Source organism: Tiliqua scincoides, chromosome 8, assembly GCF_035046505.1.
Source record: "Tiliqua scincoides isolate rTilSci1 chromosome 8, rTilSci1.hap2, whole genome shotgun sequence".
NCBI classification, from domain to species: Eukaryota; Metazoa; Chordata; class Lepidosauria; order Squamata; family Scincidae; genus Tiliqua; species Tiliqua scincoides.
This window is the reverse complement of record NC_089828.1, coordinates 19,951,529-19,969,300: the sequence shown is the minus strand read 5'-3', so window position 1 is coordinate 19,969,300 and position 17,772 is coordinate 19,951,529. Positions and strand designations below refer to the sequence as shown.

Here is a 17,772-nt window from a genome sequence, read left to right as displayed (position 1 = left end):
TCAAGAAATATTCTGTTTATTGGAATGGAGGAGATAAAAACCAAATCAGATGGCTGCTATAATTGATAGCACAACCCAATTAGCAAAGGACACTTTCCAAACCACAAAGTTTTACTGAGATAAATCCTAAGGCTCTGACGGTCTTATTTTTCCCCCTAAATACAGATGATTAACACATAACACAAGCATCTATGGGTATTCTCTGTTTTAATTCCACCAACAGTTACTTCACCAACCCCACACACAGGTGTTTTAAAGATCCCACTTCATGTAACTTTAAATCTTGAAAGAACTTGCTAAGTAATAAAAGCAACAGATTTTTAACACAGCTGCTTAAGAGTTCATTCTGAGTCTAAGTTGGTCAGTGTATCAAAATTAGTCCAATGATTGCATGCAGAAATGGCAATACTTCAATTCCAAGTATACGCAAGTGCTGATGAATTTGGACTTAATGCCAATTCAAAACTTCAGGACTGAAACCCACATTCCTCTAGTGTAGAACCAAAAACACTGGCAATTTTAAACTTGCATGTGGCACAATTTATGTGCCATTTCTCATGTAACTGAATTTCCTGCCAGCTAGAAGTTCTAAAATCACTGAGACAATCATCACTTTTGTTGAAAGAGGTACTTCTGAAAGCATGTACAGTGTCCCAGATTCTTTAAGCATCTGGAACTGGAACCAGGCCGGTATCTCTAGTGATACGTTTACAGAAAGGTTTATGCTTGGTTTGCTTTGGCTGAGCCCAGATGGACGAGAGTCATTACTGTGGTGTAGCTGTGCAGCAAGTCATCCTTGGCATTATTACATTCACGGAGTATGAAATTCCCAGTCACAATTCGATCACATCCTATCTCTCCGTGTCCAAAAAAGCCAAAGAGGGGAATGTTAGGGAAGAATTTCCTAAAGGCATCAGCTTCAAGGTTCTGCTTGGTTTTGTAATGCTGGTATCCCCTCCCAACACATGCAAACATAAAACCGAGGCTGTTGTGTTCAGGAATGTTTGCGGCCTTGAGGCGCTGCATTGCAGCTTCGGCTGTCCTCTCGTTGACAACATCCTGATCTAGCAGCACAGATGCACTCTGGATCTGGGGTCCACTAAAAGTCAAGCCAACAACACCACAGGACTCGGCAGCCTGACTGTTACTGGAAGAGAGAAGAAAAGGGGAAAGGGGTTGTGTCAGAATATGACAGCACCAACAAGACCACATAGAGTACAAAACAAGAAACCGATACACAGGATTCCCAAAGTGTCCATAACAGACATTACAGAACCACAAATCACACCCTATTAATCTCACAAGGAACATGACTGTTCATCATTTCTCTGAAGGAGAACACTGTAAATTTATAGTAATCTTGCACTTTTGGGACCTGGGTGGTACCAGATTATCAGATAGGGCAGACTATGGGGATGTGTGTCCATTCATGCAGCACATACACACACCCCTCCTATTGTGCAAGCTCCTCTGGACTATCTCTTCCTTCCCTCTTAATCTAGCATCCTCATCACTATAGCAATGGGATCACTAATAATACTTCAAACTGCTTGCTTTGTCCCCATGCAGCTTCCATAGCCTGTCTTGTGCCTCTGCAGGGGTCAAGAAGGTCGGGAATCTGCTTCTAAGCTGAGTGCACAGGATGCCAGACAATCAGAATTTTATCGCACATGCGTCTGCCTGCCTTCCCAAAAAGCTTACTTGAAGGCCATAAACATTTCTGAACTCTGATAATTTCAGCTTTCGTTTCAATAAATAAAGCTTCCAGTTCTCAGGGGTTCAAACTGGGAGGGTGGACCTCTCAGAAAGCAGAGATCTGCAACTTTCTTTTCCACGTACTGCCTCCTGATTCATAACCAATTTTGTTCTTTGCCTGCTTATTCTAGAACAACCAACCAACCACATAGCTTAAAATTATATCCAAAAGATTGGCACTTAAGTTGGTGCACAATTGTATTTGCCATCATTGAACTAAAATTTTGCTGGCAAATTCAAAAGTTCCTCATTTGTAGACCTATATCTTGATTGGCTAAATTGGTTCATATTATTGCTGTTTTCAATTCTCATAATTTCTAATCTCATTTTGCAACTGAAGGATTCATGTGTACATTTGGGAAAAGCAGGGTTCTGTATGTCACTTTACGTCTTTGGAATACTCTGCTAGGAAGAGAAGAATCACACCAGCAACTGCTGTTTGAAAATCAACTGTGATAAATAAGTGACATGTGAAGTCGGAGAAATGTGAACTTTCTCTCTTTAGCCGAGCTAGCAAATGAGATCAATAGATAAAGAGCCGGTTCCTTGAGGATGCTACCCTACCAGCTCAAATGCCGACAAACAAATGATATATACTACTGAAATTCTACCGAATGTCAAGAAAAGGCAAGTGCAGCAACAATGCCCTTTTGGTCAAAACTTATTGGTGACCTTTAAGTAGAAAGATCTCAGTTTAGCTGAAGGTGAGGTGCATTACCTACCATTTTTCATGCCAAATTCACAAATTGCTTTTGGGAAGCAGGGCAGTGGTGATTCAGCCCCACCTGGCACCAACCTATATTTATGCTAACTGCCTGATTATGCAAGTCCTACAAGGCCCTTTAACACAAGGCCACATTTGGAGTGAACTTCAGTCAATCAAGGTTTTGTTTTGTGCTGAACTGCAAAATATCTACATTTCACTGGAAGGGGGAATGCAGGTAGATGCTAAAAAGATTGCAAAGTTGCTTACTGCCAACACAAAATGATCTTAAGGGTAATCGGTTTGTTGCACTAAAGCTGATGCAACCGACCTGCAAGACTACAGCCATCACAGACCTTGAGATAAGATGGGATGGGTGCATGTGTGTGTGTGGAGAATTAGTATATAGCAACAAATTTCACCAGGGCTGAAAGGAACAGATGGCAAAAGCTATGCTCTGCTTTCATATTAACTGCTATAAAGTTGTGATGCAACCCTAATTCACCCGAAGTGACGCCCATTCCTGCTGCACTCTGCCTTTAGTAAACAATGTAGTACAGACTTATTATAGAGGGACATATTGTTCTGACAACTGCAAGAAAAATGCTCAAGGGATGAGGGAAAAATGCTTGACCTAGAACACCACTGGAATGCTGAAACTGTATAGAGAAGAAGCACCACTGCTTGAGCTTAGTTTCATCTCTATACCATTAGGCTTTGAGAAACAATCACTGAAGAGGGATTCATTAGACAGGAAGTCAGAAGACATCACAGTTACTTGACATGCAGTAAATCAACCTTTTGGTGGAAATGGTCAATCAAGAGCTCAAGTGTAGTATAGTCCTTGCCACACACCCACACCAAAAGCCACTGCAATGGAGTCCAGAATTCTCACAGAGCTTGGGGGCTCCTAGGATGGAAGATTATTTGGCTTTGGAACATCCTCCCAAAAGAGAAGGCTGAAGATAGGATAGTGGTTGGTTAGGAAATTTACATCCAGGATGCATTTTTGTGTGGCTATTAAGCATCCTACAGTCCCCAAACAGTCAAAGAAAGCCAGGACTGAATGGCTCTCAACAAGCAGAAAAGGCACTAATCAAACCCACACTGCCCTGCTCTCATGTTCCCAAACACAGCCTCATGGCCAGAGATTGAAACCAAGGCAAACTGTGTTCAAAATTGTGACTTCCAAGTCAAAAAAGCACAAGTGGTTTTATCTGCAAGGTAGCTACAAATCCTCACAGCAGGTTAATAACCCAACCTGGGCTGACCACGTCAATCACCATCCAAAACAATGAAGCCCACAAGGCTCCACAAATATACACCAGCCATGAAAAGAAAGAGGTATTTCTTTGTGGCAAGCATGGCATTGGTTTTTCAATCATTTATGTTGCAATCAGGCTGTTTTAGTCATCTATTTAATATGGGCCTTTTTAGTTCAGCAGAACTAGAAAACTACCCAAGACAGACAACTAAGTGCCTAATTAATTTATGGAATTCATTGCCTCAGGATGCAGTGATGGCCATGCAGCTTTAAAGGGGAGTAGAGTTAGACAAATTCATGGAGAGGCATATCAGTAGGTATTGGTCATGGCAGCTAATTGGAACTTACAGAAGCAGAGACAGTTTGTCACTGAATAACCAATTGCTCAAAGGGTAACAGCAGAGGGGGCCTTTGTGCCCTACTTATGGGATTGCCTGAAGTATTGGAATGGCCACTGTGGGAAACCAGGTGCTGGACAAGATGTACTTTTTCCCTGACCCATCTGAGTTTCACATGTTCTTAAACAATTCTTCTGTTCTTAAACAGTTCTTAAACAGTTCTTATTACTTCTTCTGGTTTCAGAGACTTACACTGACCATCAGTCAGAAAATGGCTTAAAAAACAAACATAGCAGCTAAGATTTTCAGAAGCAGTTGGGAGCCAAGTTAGTGACCTGAAGCACAGTCATAGCCAACTACTGCTCTCAACCTATATAGCACAATGCAAAGTCTCAGGGGATTCTCATGCCCGAGGACAATGGAGCCCCACAGCTCTTTGCAGACACCCACTTCTCAGAAGTCAGAGATGTAAAGCTCTCCACATGAGCCCCAGCCAAGACGATACTTTTTTCATTCAAGCGGTTGACTATTTGGTCTAGAAACCGTGAAGCTCCTGACTTCCAAGTATTGTAGCCAAAGAGAAGCACCACTCGAAGATCAGGGTTATTCTTCAGGCCTGTTTACAAAAGAGGGAAAGTAAAAAAAATACAAAGTTAACAGCACTGAGGCTCTGGATGAACTGCATTCATTTGTATTTTCTAAGCAACTTCTCCAAAAGGGACATATAAGCGGCACTCATATGACAAAGGAAAAGCCTCTCCAAAAGACCTTCTGCTGTTATGATGGCCCCTGAGCAGTTGATAACCTCTCCCTCGGCAGATGCTGCCTGGGGGTGGCTCACGTAGCTTGTAACAAGATCTCTGGTTTCACATCATACTTGGCAACCTTAACCAGTAGTTAAAATGTTTTATGTGTAGGAATACATGAAAGCTGTTACACAGCAAGCAGCCCACTACCTTTGCACTCAGGTAAATAACACACCCAGAATACAGCCAAAGGAAGGATCTGATAATTTCCTGAAGTCAAGAAGACTCATAAAAACAAGTTGGACAAGTTACTCTTCACAAAGAGATGCTCCAGGTTGGACAACAAACCTATTAAACCCCTTTGTTTACAATGTGTTTCACTCGTTGAGGGTGCCCCCCCCCAATCCTTGCCTTTTTCTGCCATGGCTAGTGGCTAAGGCAACAAGGGAAGAAGACTGGGGCCAGTATTTTTAAGAAAGCACTCTCTGCTATATGTCAGTTCCCAAGGGGCTTAAGGGTGTCCTGTCCAGGCACACTGGGGAATACACAGAGTAATTTAGAAACCTCCATAGTAGAAAGAATAGCAGGGAAGAGAGGCTCAGGAAATAACAACAAAATTGCAGAATTGCTCCTTTTTGGGCATTGGTTACAAAAACGTTTATACAAAGGTAACCAGACACTTTTAAACCCTGCACAGGACACAGTGAAGGACACCAAACAACAGAGAAGAGGATGGCTGAGAAAAACGTGTAGTGTATTATTTAATCCAGTTCCCCTTCGCAAGGCTGGATACCCTTTATGCAAAACAGAGATGACAAGTGCTTCCCCATCCTTTTTTTAGAAAACCTCTGAAGGAGTAAGCTACTTATTTTGCTGCTGAACTGCTGTTCGAAAAGAGCATTATTCTTGATGCTTAGCCAGAATCTATTGGTCTCAAGTATAAAGCCATTTTGCTCTATCAGCTGCAAACAGGGGAAACAAACCACTTAATTCTGAGAAGTTCTGAAGCATTTCCACATGGTCTGTGCATGCACTCTCATAAGTTTTGTTTCCTTTAGTGAAAGGAAAGCTAATTCTTTCAGGCTTGGCTTACAGCACTTGTATTTAGGCTGTCTTGTACATGATGCAGCAAGAAGCACCGGTTTCCCACCAAGAGAAACCAAGCCCAGTTCTCCGATTATATCTGTATGATACACATTTTCAAACACCTGCACTTTCACACTGACACTTTTCAGTGTTAAAAACTAAATGTGCGAAGCAGCTCTTCACTTTCTCAGCTTTGTACTCAATCTCTATTCTGCCAATCACCAACCAAAAGCAGTCCCTGGCTGCCCATCAGTGACAGCACTAGGATGACCCAGATCCCTAAGTGTTCATCACTACTCGATCCCATCCCCCTTGCCTTCATTCCATGAACTGGGACAACAGCGGGAAGGGTAGGTGCGGAGGACCAGCCCGCTTGCAATCATTGGATTGCTGACTCCACCCACTTAACCTGGATTGGGCAAGTGGGTGTTCCTCCCACCTCCCCATCAGGCCCACCAGCTTGGCTGTATTAGTTTCTGGGAGAGGGAGAAGCAATCTGTCCCTGCCTCAGAGATCAACTGGATGCTCCAAAATAGTGGAAGTCCCGCTACTTTGGAACATCCCTGCCTATAGTGGCCTCTAGGATGGGGGAGAGAGGCACATCCTCTTCTCTTCCAACCCCAGAGGCTAATCAATATCTAGAGTTTGAGTTTTGACTCTAGATTTTCATAACTTTATATGCAAAATGTGACTCTAGATTTTCAGGCTTGGGGCCGTCAGGTCAGCTGTGCACCCTGAGGAGTACATGGGCTCTCGACCAGTGCCCAACCTCAATGACCCATAGCCCCATGATGCTTACCATGTCTCTCCAGACTGGGCTTCCAGGTCAAACACCACATTTCAACTTACACTATGTAATGCGTACAAAGCTTGAGAAATGGATAACTGTAGCATTTTTAATGTGTTCTGCTAATGTCAATTGAAGTGCATAGTGAAGGCATGATGGGAAAAGTCTTATCAAATCAAGTTTATGGAATCGTGGTCCACCATGTCATAGAGTCTCATCAGGAAACTTCCAAAACCTACTGCAAGACCCTGAATTTGTGCATACGGAGTCAGAGACCAAGGCCTTGAGAACTCCTAGGTAGCACTGTAACTTTGTGATAAAGGCAATAAACTTGGTATATATGAAAGATACCTCAGATTAAGATAGAAAGGGATTCCTAACATTCTTAAGACCCACTGAACTAAGTGAGACTTACTTCCAAGAATATTAGCTATGCCTCCCCATCTATTAACTTGAGATTTGGTGGATACCCCCTTTGCATATACCAAGCTGCATGTTTTTATCACAACATGCACAATTGTTTTTGCTAAGAGTTCAACTTGCACATTCAGCAATGGAACTCACAAAGTGCTCCACAGATGAAGGTTACAATCCTATAAACACTTTCCTGGGAGTAAGCCCCACCGAACACAACAGACTTCTGAGCAGACAGGCACAGGATTGTACTGTAAGGTTTCTAGCTGAACTGTGATGACCAGGAAGCTTCAAACATTACTTGCCTGCTTCAGCAAACTGGCTTTCATTGAGGCCCTTGGTCTTCGAGTCTTTATAAAAGTGGAAGGTCTGAATCTTCACCCCATCAATCTTGGGGAACAATAATGCAAAGCCAGCTTCACCATCTTCAACTTCCAGAGGCCGACTATTGCGAGAACCTGTTGGGGTGACTAAAGAAGACAGTTTAAAAGTTGGTGAATCTTAACCTGTTCTGAGACCTCAGCTGCTTCTAGACCAAGCTTTCCACTTGTTCTGTTTGGACGTACCACCTTGGAGGTACCACTTTTTCAACTACCACTGTCAGAAGAGACAGCTGCAGTGCACAAAAGTGGGCAGCTCACGCCACAGCTGTCCCTGCAAGCAAGAGAGGCAGTGGAGCCAAAAATCACTAGCCACATTGTGAAGAACCATAAGAGGTAACTATATTACTGGTTGAAAGCACTGTTGTGATCTATCTCACATATCAGTATATGCCTCTGCAACAAACATATGTCAAAAATGTCCCAAATAGCACAAAGTGAAACTAAAGCATTGTCAATTCAACACCAAGAGAAGGTTCTTCCTATTAATCCCTGACACATTTATTTGGCAGGAAGTTTGTTTTTTGAATATCAGTCATGTGCTTTTGAAGTCCATGGGTTAGCTACACACCATGGCCCATAGCTCAGTTGGAGACCACATGTCTGCAGGAAGTGTTGGGATACTTGGATAACCCCAAGTATCTCCAATTACACAGGATCTTGGGCTCAGGAACCAGCTAAGAAATTACTTAGCCAGAGACCATAGTGAACTGTGTTAGTCCAATGATCTGACCAGGGCTACAACAGCTTCTTCTCTCACATGTACTCAAATCTCAGAAAGAAATCAAGCAAGATTTTTTAAGAAGCACAAATACATCTGAAAAGAGAGGATATGAGACCATACTTCTCATAACCCCTTCTCAAGTAGACTACATAACATTAGTCCTGGTTAGTCCACTCAATAAGAGGGTTGGTAGACTGTCATAAGAACATAAGAACATCCCCACTGGATCAGGCCATAGGCCCATCTAGTCCAGCTTCCTGTATCTCACAGCAGCCCACCAAATGCCCCAGGGAGCACACCAGATAACAAGAGACCTCATCCTGGTGCCCTCCCTTGCATCTGGCATTCTGATATAACCCATTTCTAAAATCAGGAGGTTGTGCATACACATCATGGCTTGTACCCCATAATGGATTTTTCCTCCAGAAACTTGTCCAATCCCCTTTTAAAGGCGTCTAGGCTAGACGCCATCACCACATCCTGTGGCAAGGAGTTCCACAGACCGACCACACGCTGAGTAAAGAAATATTTTCTTTTGTCTGTCCTAACCCGCCCAACACTCCATTTTAGTGGATGTCCCCTGGTTCTGGTATGTGAGAGTGTAAAGAGCATCTCCCTATCCACTCTGTCCATCCCCTGCATAATTTTGTATGTCTCAATCATGTCCCCCCTCAGGCGTCTCTTTTCTAGGCTGAAGAGGCCCAAACGCCGTAGCCTTTCCTCATAAGGAAGGTGCCCCAGCCCCGTAATCAACTTAGTCGCTCTCTTTTGCACCTTTTCCATTTCCACTATGTCTTTTTTGAGATGCGGCGACCAGAACTGGACACAATACTCCAGGTGTGGCCTTACCATAGATTTGTACAACGGCATTATAATACTAGCCGTTTTGTTCTCAATACCCTTCCTAATGATCCCAAGCATAGAATTGGCCTTCTTCACTGCCGCCGCACATTGGGTCGACACATTCATCGACCTGTCCACCACCACCCCAAGATCTCTCTCCTGATCTGTCACAGACAGCTCAGAACCCATCAGCCTATATCTAAAGTTTTGATTTTTTGCCCCAATGTGCATGACTTTACACTTACTGACATTGAAGCGCATCTGCCATTTTGCTGCCCATTCTGCCAGTCTGGAGAGATCCTTCTGGAGCTCCTCACAATCACTTCTGGTCTTCACCACTCGGAAAAGTTTGGTGTCGTCTGCAAACTTAGCCACTTCACTGCTCAACCCTGTCTCCAGGTCATTTATAAAGAGGTTGAAAAGCACCGGTCCCAGGACAGATCCTTGGGACACACCGCTTTTCACCTCTCTCCATTGTGAAAATTGCCCATTGATACCCACTCTCTGCTTCCTGGCCTCCAACCAGTTCTCAATCCAGGAGAGACCTGTCCTCTAATTCCCTGACTGTGGAAACTGAAAGTATTGTGTAATGTTATGCTTTTGTAGCAAGCCCCCTCCCCATCATAGACCATCCTGAAATGGTATATAAGTTACAAATCTATGCATACTTCCTCAAGAGTGTGTTCCATTGGACACAATAGGAGTAAGCTTGCACAGGACTGCACTGTTACGAGTCCTTAAACAGTGGAACATCCCTGTTCCCCATCAATGAATGAATGGTGGAGCTTTGTTCTGCTCATGTAGAGACTGACATTCACACTGAAGCCCAAGGAACAGTGAATTATGACCATGAAAGTAAGCCCCACGGGTTCCTCTGAAACTTAGAAGCCTTTCTTCGTACATTTCCTTTTAAGGTGCACATATAAAATGCTTTATACACGCATATGATAAAGCTGTATTCTCAACTGAGTTAACGCCAAGGTGAGCCATGGTTTCCTGTTTCAGGCTTTCCATGTAATATGTAAAAAGCAAATCCAACTTGTTCCAAGAAACTGGAGGAAACATTATCTTTAAAGGGACCAACGAGCCCTTTAAAACTGATAAGCTTTCAAATATCAAAAGACTTTTTTTTGGGCATGCTTTCATTTTATTTCAACTCCAGATTCTTGTGCATGAAAAAGAACACTTCATGGTTTGAAAGCAAGCCACTTTTAAAATACTCTTTGAATAAAAGCTTTGCTTATGTGAGATCCCCCACCTCAGTTTAGCGCACCTGTGAATTTCCTAAACAATTACCTATGACAAACCATTTGGAACAGAGGTCAGTTTGGAGTGGGCAAGAGTTCCAAGGCAGGCACCTTGGGAGTACACATAAGGGTGACCATCAAGCTAACAGCTGAAGTCTGTGTCTGTATTATGAAGTTGTGTCTGTACACTTGGCTGAAGCAATTTATACTGAAACAGTCCCTCCTGGAGACACTGGCGCTCAGCTTGAGCTTGGGAGGTTCCACAATGGAATAGGGCTGCGGTTTTCAAACTCCCAGGGAGTTTGAAAGCCGCAGTAAGTTCTTGTGGGGGTGCGGGGAAGGCAGACTTGCTTCAAAAGTAAAAGTGGAGCTATCGCGCTCCACTTCCGGTTTAGCGGAAGCAGAGCGCGATCACTCCATTCACTTGTGAAGCTTTGGGGAGCCCTGTAGACGGCTGCAAAGGGCTCCCTGCACCCCCAGGAGGCTGCAGGAGGCTCTGGTAAGTGTACCCAAGACCCTGCAGCCCCCCCAAGCGGCGCGATCCTGGGGATCACGCCATTTCCTCCTCCCTGCCTCCCTGCTGCCCCCGCCCCTTAAGGGGAAACAGGCCAAGGCCTACAGGCTGGGGCGCTGCGACGCCCCAGTCTGAGAAGCGCTGGAATAGGAGAACTACTACCTAGTATGAATTGCCTTTTCCTAGTGAGGGATCTAAATCAGAACCACAACTGGACATACACTTGCACACTTACAGGACTCTGTCTTATTTTTAGAAGACGGAAGAAACAGTTTGGAAGTGTGGCCACAATGGAGATAAGAGACAGACTGCTGTACTACTGCTCCTTCTTACCGACAACTCCAGGTGTCACTAGACCAAGGATTTGACATCGTTTTGGTAATAGCTTTTCTAATGCAATGGCTGTCTCTTTACTATTCCTTCTTCGTGCTGTAATTAGAAAACAAGAATATTTGTCCAAGTTCATATGGGGTTAACAGCAGAGCAACTGGAAGTCTTCAAGATATTTTAATTATACCCCCATGAATTTATGCTCAGCAGTGATTTGAGACCTCATTTTCAACCTGAAAGTCCTCCAAAATCCTTCATCTACTTGAGCAAACCAGTTTGATTGCATTATGGTTTCCTTACATCATTCTGCCTGGTTACTGGTTTGTACATCACATCCTTTTATGTAAGTCAGTCTTTTTATACAGAAGGATATTCATGTTTAATACTTGCCTTTTTTTTGCCCGTGACTGTGGCTCTCTTCATGACCACTGAAAGTCTCCGCATCTGCTATATATAACACTGTTTGAGGCAGCACATGAACTTTCTGTAAAGTAGAAAAAAACAGCGTGTAAGGAGTTTTCAGCTAGAAGGAGGGCCTCTAGGCTTCCTGATGACAACATCACCAATACAAAGGTAAGTTTGTATGCATTTTTCACATAACAAAATTGCTTAACAAGGAGGTTTGGAGAATGTAACCCCATTGCTAAGCAAGGCATACCTGTAAAGTCAACAGCCCTTACATTTACATCACTTGAAACAGGAAACACCATGCAACAATATCATGACAATGTTGCCAAAATGACTTCTCAATGACTCTCCAGCATTTTAAAACAAAGAGGCACAATCCATCAAGACATTCTTATGCACAAGCCTTACAGAAATTAACAGGAGTCACAATTAGGGTCTGAAGGTTTAAAATACATGGTTGTACATAACTACTGCCACATCCACACACTGAGGTTAGAAATATGAGATGAGAAGGCACTTAAGCTTCACTATTAACTACTTAAAGCTCACTTCACACTACAAGTATGGCTTAAAAGCTCATTTTCTCCCACTCCCCAAGTGTTTTTTCCATTAAATTTCACTAGTCCTGCATACCAGCACATTTCAGAGTGATATAGCAAAAGCAGGGAAGCAGCTTTGGTCTGAGGAGGCTGCATACCAAGAGTGGCAGGGTAAGGATTGTAAAAGGTTATACAGGTCCAGCCTATTTATACAAGAATTTGACTCAAAAGGAATGGCCCCTGCAAATGAGAAGGAATGTGCTGATCCCTTTAAAATCAGTTTAAAGAACTGAACAGTCCTTTAACAATAGCCTCCTTAATGAGAGGGGAGCTGGCTAACAATCCACTAGACCCTTCTCTCTCCAGTGGGCCCCTCCCTTTCCCCTGAGCAGAAAGGTGATCATTTTGCATTGGTGAAGGGAGAGGCTAGCTTGGAGGAGGACAGATTGATGGATTGTCTTCTTAATGACTCTTATCTTACATCACAAAGGTCAGCAAGGCAGTTTTTAAATCACTGGAGCAAAGAAACTTTGTTTTTTAAATTGATTTGCTATAGTGCTTTTTGCCATCCACATGAGTGCTTGGAATGGGAACCCATGGGAATAATGAGGCTCAACCTGTATTATGTCTCAAAATACTGATAGAAATCACCAAAATCAACAAAAACAGATGACTGCTCCAAAATGTGCCATTCACTTACCTCAAGCTCTTCTGCTAATGCCCGGACCAGAGCGTGACTACTAGAGGGACCTGGTTCAACTGTAGAAACCCAGGCAACACTTTGCCGGGTTCTCAGGATTCTGCGGGAACACTCTCTCCATAACTGACAGACACTGAAAAACAGAGCCACTACAGATGAGCTTGCTTAGCATTTGAAGGTATTCAGAGTGTGTAATGTCTCTAAATGCCCTCCATTTCCAAGTAACAATACACCTTAAAAGATGTTTTGTTCAATGTACAGTAAAAAATATAACAAATTAAGACAACAAAGAAACATTTTCTAAACATATCATCAGATCTAAAATTTTGTTTCAGCACCAGCTAAATATCTTTCTATTTCAATTGGCCTCCCTCTCTTAATATTTGAGTGCCTGCTTTTTTTTCCTGGTGTATTTTTGTTGCTCTCTGCTTATTTATTGTATTCCTTTTGTGATTTTATTGTTGTTTTTAACTTTTATGTTGTTAATCACCTCAAGCACCTCCCAACTGGAGAGGAAACTGCATGGTATACCTTTTATAAACAACTAAAATAAAATGTATAGATCTGAAAAACCCATACAAATAGAGAAGTCTTCAGCTGGCACCAGTTTGATATAAAACTCATAAAACTGCATTCTACAGCTTGGGGATAACGCTACAAACCCCAAAATTTCATTCAGGTGCTTCCTCTTTCCGGTATTCACAAATCATGCTTGTTCTTCTGAGAACTCTGTCATATGCTGGAAAACAAGTAGTTCCTTGAACCTGCTGTATCAACAATTGTTAATCAATGTTCACTCTTCACTATCTGAAAAGCAAGATACAGAACAAAGAACTTCTCATCTCAAGCTCACAGACAAATTTCTCTCAATGCGAGCCTTGTTGACTGAAGAGGGGGCCAAACATAGTTATAAATACATGAAATAATGTCTGCTTCCCATTGCATTTGAAAAACTATGTCTTTTTCACATTTAGAAGAGTTGCTTCTGGCTGGCTTGGCATTCCTCACAAATGCTCTATGGAAGCAAGGAAGGCATTAGAGGCCAGAGTTTGCCTCATGTCCCAAGAAGAGAACTTTGACTGTGCCTATACAAAACATATTTTCTAAGGAACAGGTAACTCAGGATCAGTGGGAAAGGTGAGGCAGGTAACACTCACTTCAGGGATTAAGGGAAAAACAGAAAGATATTAGAATACCTTTCTTAGCCATGAAGCTCACTTGATGAATATGGGTCAGCCCATATCTCTCAGGTTAGCTACTTCACAGGGTTGTCGTGAAGATAAAATTAGGATTGGAGGAAAGCAGGATAAACATGCAGTGAATAAAATAAATTCCTATGGCATACTCATGGGGAAATGCAGCACTTCTCCATGTTATCAGTACTCTTTTACACCCTTCTCTACCAACTCTAACCAGGACTTGTAACCCACTTACACTTGAGTGATTATTTACTCATCAGTACCCATGGGATCAGAAGATGTTAAATAGGCTTTTAATTATTCCTTGCTTTTTGCTGGCAACAGAACAAACTTTCATTGACACAGATCATTAGATGTATCAACATATATACAACTACAGAGAAGCTTTGCATTTTGATTCTATTGTCTCCTTTTTGCAAACAGGGGGTTCTTTTTGCTTTTTAAAGTTAAAAGAACACCCTGTTTGCAAAAAGGTGACAAGTTAAAAAAGGTTAAATTTGTCCCAAAGCAATCCCAAACCCATTTATTCAAAATGAGGTCTCAAGATAATTCCATGAGTCTTACTCCCAAGTAAGTTCACAAAGCAGCCTTCAATTTATACAGTGTCCCTAGAGGTTTTATGGTCTTTTTGTTGCTTCTGCTTTTTGTTGCTTCTGTTGCACCCCTGGTGCAATCCTATACACCAGGGGTGACCAAGCTTGCTGAATGTAAGAGCCACATATGATAAACGTCAAATGTTTGAGGGTCACAATAATATTTCAGAAGCATTTACATTCTTAAATATATTTACTCACCACGAATACTAAACTTATGTTTTAATTCAGCAAACTTGAGTTTATATGTGGAAAATAATTATCAAGTTTGAAATTTTTTAAAATTTACCTTTATATTAATTGTGATGTAAAAAGGAGATTGGCCAACATATTTCTGAGAGCTGCACATTATATGTCAAAGAGCTGCATGTGGCTCAATGAGAGGCGGTTTGGCCATCCCTGCTATACATATGGATTTGGGAGTAAGTCCACTAAACTCAATGGGATTTACTTCTGAGTAGGTACACATAGGACTGTGCTAATAGGATGCTACTCCCCTCCAGGTAAGCAAAAGTGCCTCTTCCATCATTGGCATCTCTATGTAGGAAGGGAAATTCCCCTCTTGCTTGTAAACATAAGAAGAGCCCTCCCTAGTCCAGCTTCCACTATCTTACAGTGGCCCACCAGATGCCTCAGGGAGCACACAAGACAACAAGAGACCTGTATCCTGGTGCCCTCCCTTGCATCTGGCATTCTCAGGAAGCCTATTCTAAAGCCAGGAGGTTGTGTATACCCAACATGGCTTGTAACCTATGATGAACTTTTCCTCCAGAAATTTGTCCAAACCCCTTTTAAAGGCTTCTAGGCCAGATACCATTGCCACATCCTATGGCAAGGAGTTCCACAGACTAAGCATACACTAGATTCTGACTCTCCTGACAATTTTAGCAGATGTCCCATTTCTGGTGTTGTCTGAGAGGTTAACAACCCTCCATGCAAAGGCATGTAGGCCAGATGCCATCACCACATACTGTGGCAGGCAGTTCCACAGGCTAATGACATGCCGGGTCAAGAAATGTTTCTCTTTGTCCTAACTCTCCCCACACTCCATTTTAGTGGATGTTCCCTGGTTCTGGGGTGGTGTGAGAGGGAAAAGAACACAGCCCCATCTACTCCGCCCCAAGGCATCTAGGCCAATGCCACCACCGCATCCTGTGGCAGGGATTTCCACAGGCCAACTACACGCTGGATAAATAAATATTTTGTTTAGTCTATCCTAACTCTCCCAACACTCAATTTTAGTGGATGGCCCGTGGTTCTGGTGTTGTGTGCGAGGGAAAAGAACATTTTTCTATCCATCTTCTGCATAATGTCTTCCCTCATATCATGTGACAAGAAGTTCCACTGATTAACATTTCATTTTGTCTGTCCTAACTCTCTTGACAGTCAATGTTAGTGGCTGTCCCCTGGTGCTATGTGAGAGAGAGAAGAGTATCCTTCCATCCATTCTCTCCATCCCAAGGCATGTAGGCCAGATGCCATCACTGCATCCTGTGGCAGGGAGATCCACAGTCCAATTACACTCTGGGTAAAGAAGCATTTCCGTTTGTCTGCCCTAACTCTCCTGACACTCAGTGTCAGTGCTGTCCGCTGGTTCTGGTTCTTCGTGAAAGGAAAGAAAACATCCCCCTATCCACTGTATCTATCACCATATCCTGTGGCAGGGAGTTCCACAGACACTCGGTGCGTGGCTGTCCCTGGTCCTGCGCGAGGGGAAAAGAGTCCCCTTCCACTGGCAGGGGCAGAGCCCAGAGGAGCGGGCCGTGCTGCGGGCAGCCGCGTCCCCCGGGGCTTCAGCCGCTCGCTCGCGGCTCTGGGCTGCCCTCGGGCCCCCCTGGGGGCTCTGCCCAGCAGCCTCCCCGGGCGAGACAGCCTCTTCCCGCAAGGCTGGCCCGCAACCCCCGCCCCGCCCCGCCCGGCCCGGCCCGGCCCGGCCCTCACCAGGCCGCCAGGAGCAGCGCCTTGGTGGGCAGGAAGCCCAGAATCCGCTCCACGACCTCGGGGAGGACGCTCAGCACGTCCTTGGGGTCAGGCTCCATAGGGAAGCCAGGCCTCGCGCCGTCGCCGGGCAACCGTGGAGCGCCAAGCTGGGGAAGGAAGGGAGAACGGCGCCCCTCCGAGATCGGGGCGCGTCATTAAGGCGCGCCCACGCTCGCGCAGCCGCCGGCACCAGCGAGAGGAGGGGAGAGAGCGGACCGCGCCAGCACCGCCGGCACCACCGAGAGGAGGGGAGAGAGCGGGATCCGGGGGGGGGGCGGAAGGGACTTTTCCCATAACTTTATTTTGTGCAGCAGGAAGAAAGCACCGTAAATATGCCAATTAATAAGCACCAGTAATTAATTATAATGATCATTAACATAATTAATACTATTAATTAACATAATGTCCTGATAAATGCACTGATTAATACTAATAAATGAATTAATAATTAATAGTTAATTATGGTGTTAATTAATTAACGTAATTAATGGCATAATAACACCATAATTAACTATTAATAACACAAGTTATTGTGTTTATTAATAACATAATGTATTAATTATTTTATTAATAGATATATTAATAGATATAAATATATCTATTATATTAATAGATATCTATACAAATAGATATTTGTATTATGCAAATGTATTATGTAAAAGACATTTACAATTAATACATTTACAGTTTACATTTTTCATTAATGTGTTTACGTTTAAAATGCAAGTACAATAAACTATTTTCAGTCACATGTACTATTAATGAACACAATATATTAATTAACTGGTTGGCAACCTTCAGTCTCGAAAGACTATGGCAGAAGCCTACGGCACCCAGTATTCCCAGGCGGTCTCCCATCCAAGTACTAACCAGGCCTGACCCTGCTTAGCTTCCGAGATCAGGCAAGATGAGGCATCTGCAGGGTAACAGATTAATTCAAACAATATTTCCCCCCCAAAATTTCTTGTTCAAAACAGCCAATTGTCATGTTGTGTGTTTTGACTCCAGGGCAGGTGTTAATAAAAATGTATTGTGCAGGTGCTGCAGTGTCAACAGAGGCCACTGTCTTACTCTCAATTGGGCAAGCAGTTTTTATTTCTGGAAAATGTCTTAAAAACCAAAACAGCACTTTTGTGTTTTCATTTGGCTATTTTAACAGCCAAAAGGCATTTTCTGTTTTTATGCGCTTTATGCCTTATCTATGGGGTGTTCCCCACATACC

The 17,772-nt window shown here is 43.2% G+C and overlaps 1 protein-coding gene across 1 annotated transcript; it reads right to left on the bottom strand.

The window, feature by feature from the left end:
* Positions 1-16,748, bottom strand: FBXO22 (F-box protein 22). The gene is made up of 7 exons (XM_066636244.1): positions 16,512-16,748; positions 12,779-12,911; positions 11,522-11,615; positions 11,135-11,230; positions 7,399-7,563; positions 4,511-4,676; positions 1-1,147 (listed from the first exon to the last, which is right to left on the bottom strand). Exons 1-7 carry the CDS (start codon positions 16,607-16,609, stop codon positions 721-723), a joined length of 1,179 nt encoding a protein of 392 aa, XP_066492341.1. The 5' UTR covers positions 16,610-16,748; the 3' UTR covers positions 1-720.
* Between the last annotated feature and the right edge of the window lie 1,024 nt (positions 16,749-17,772).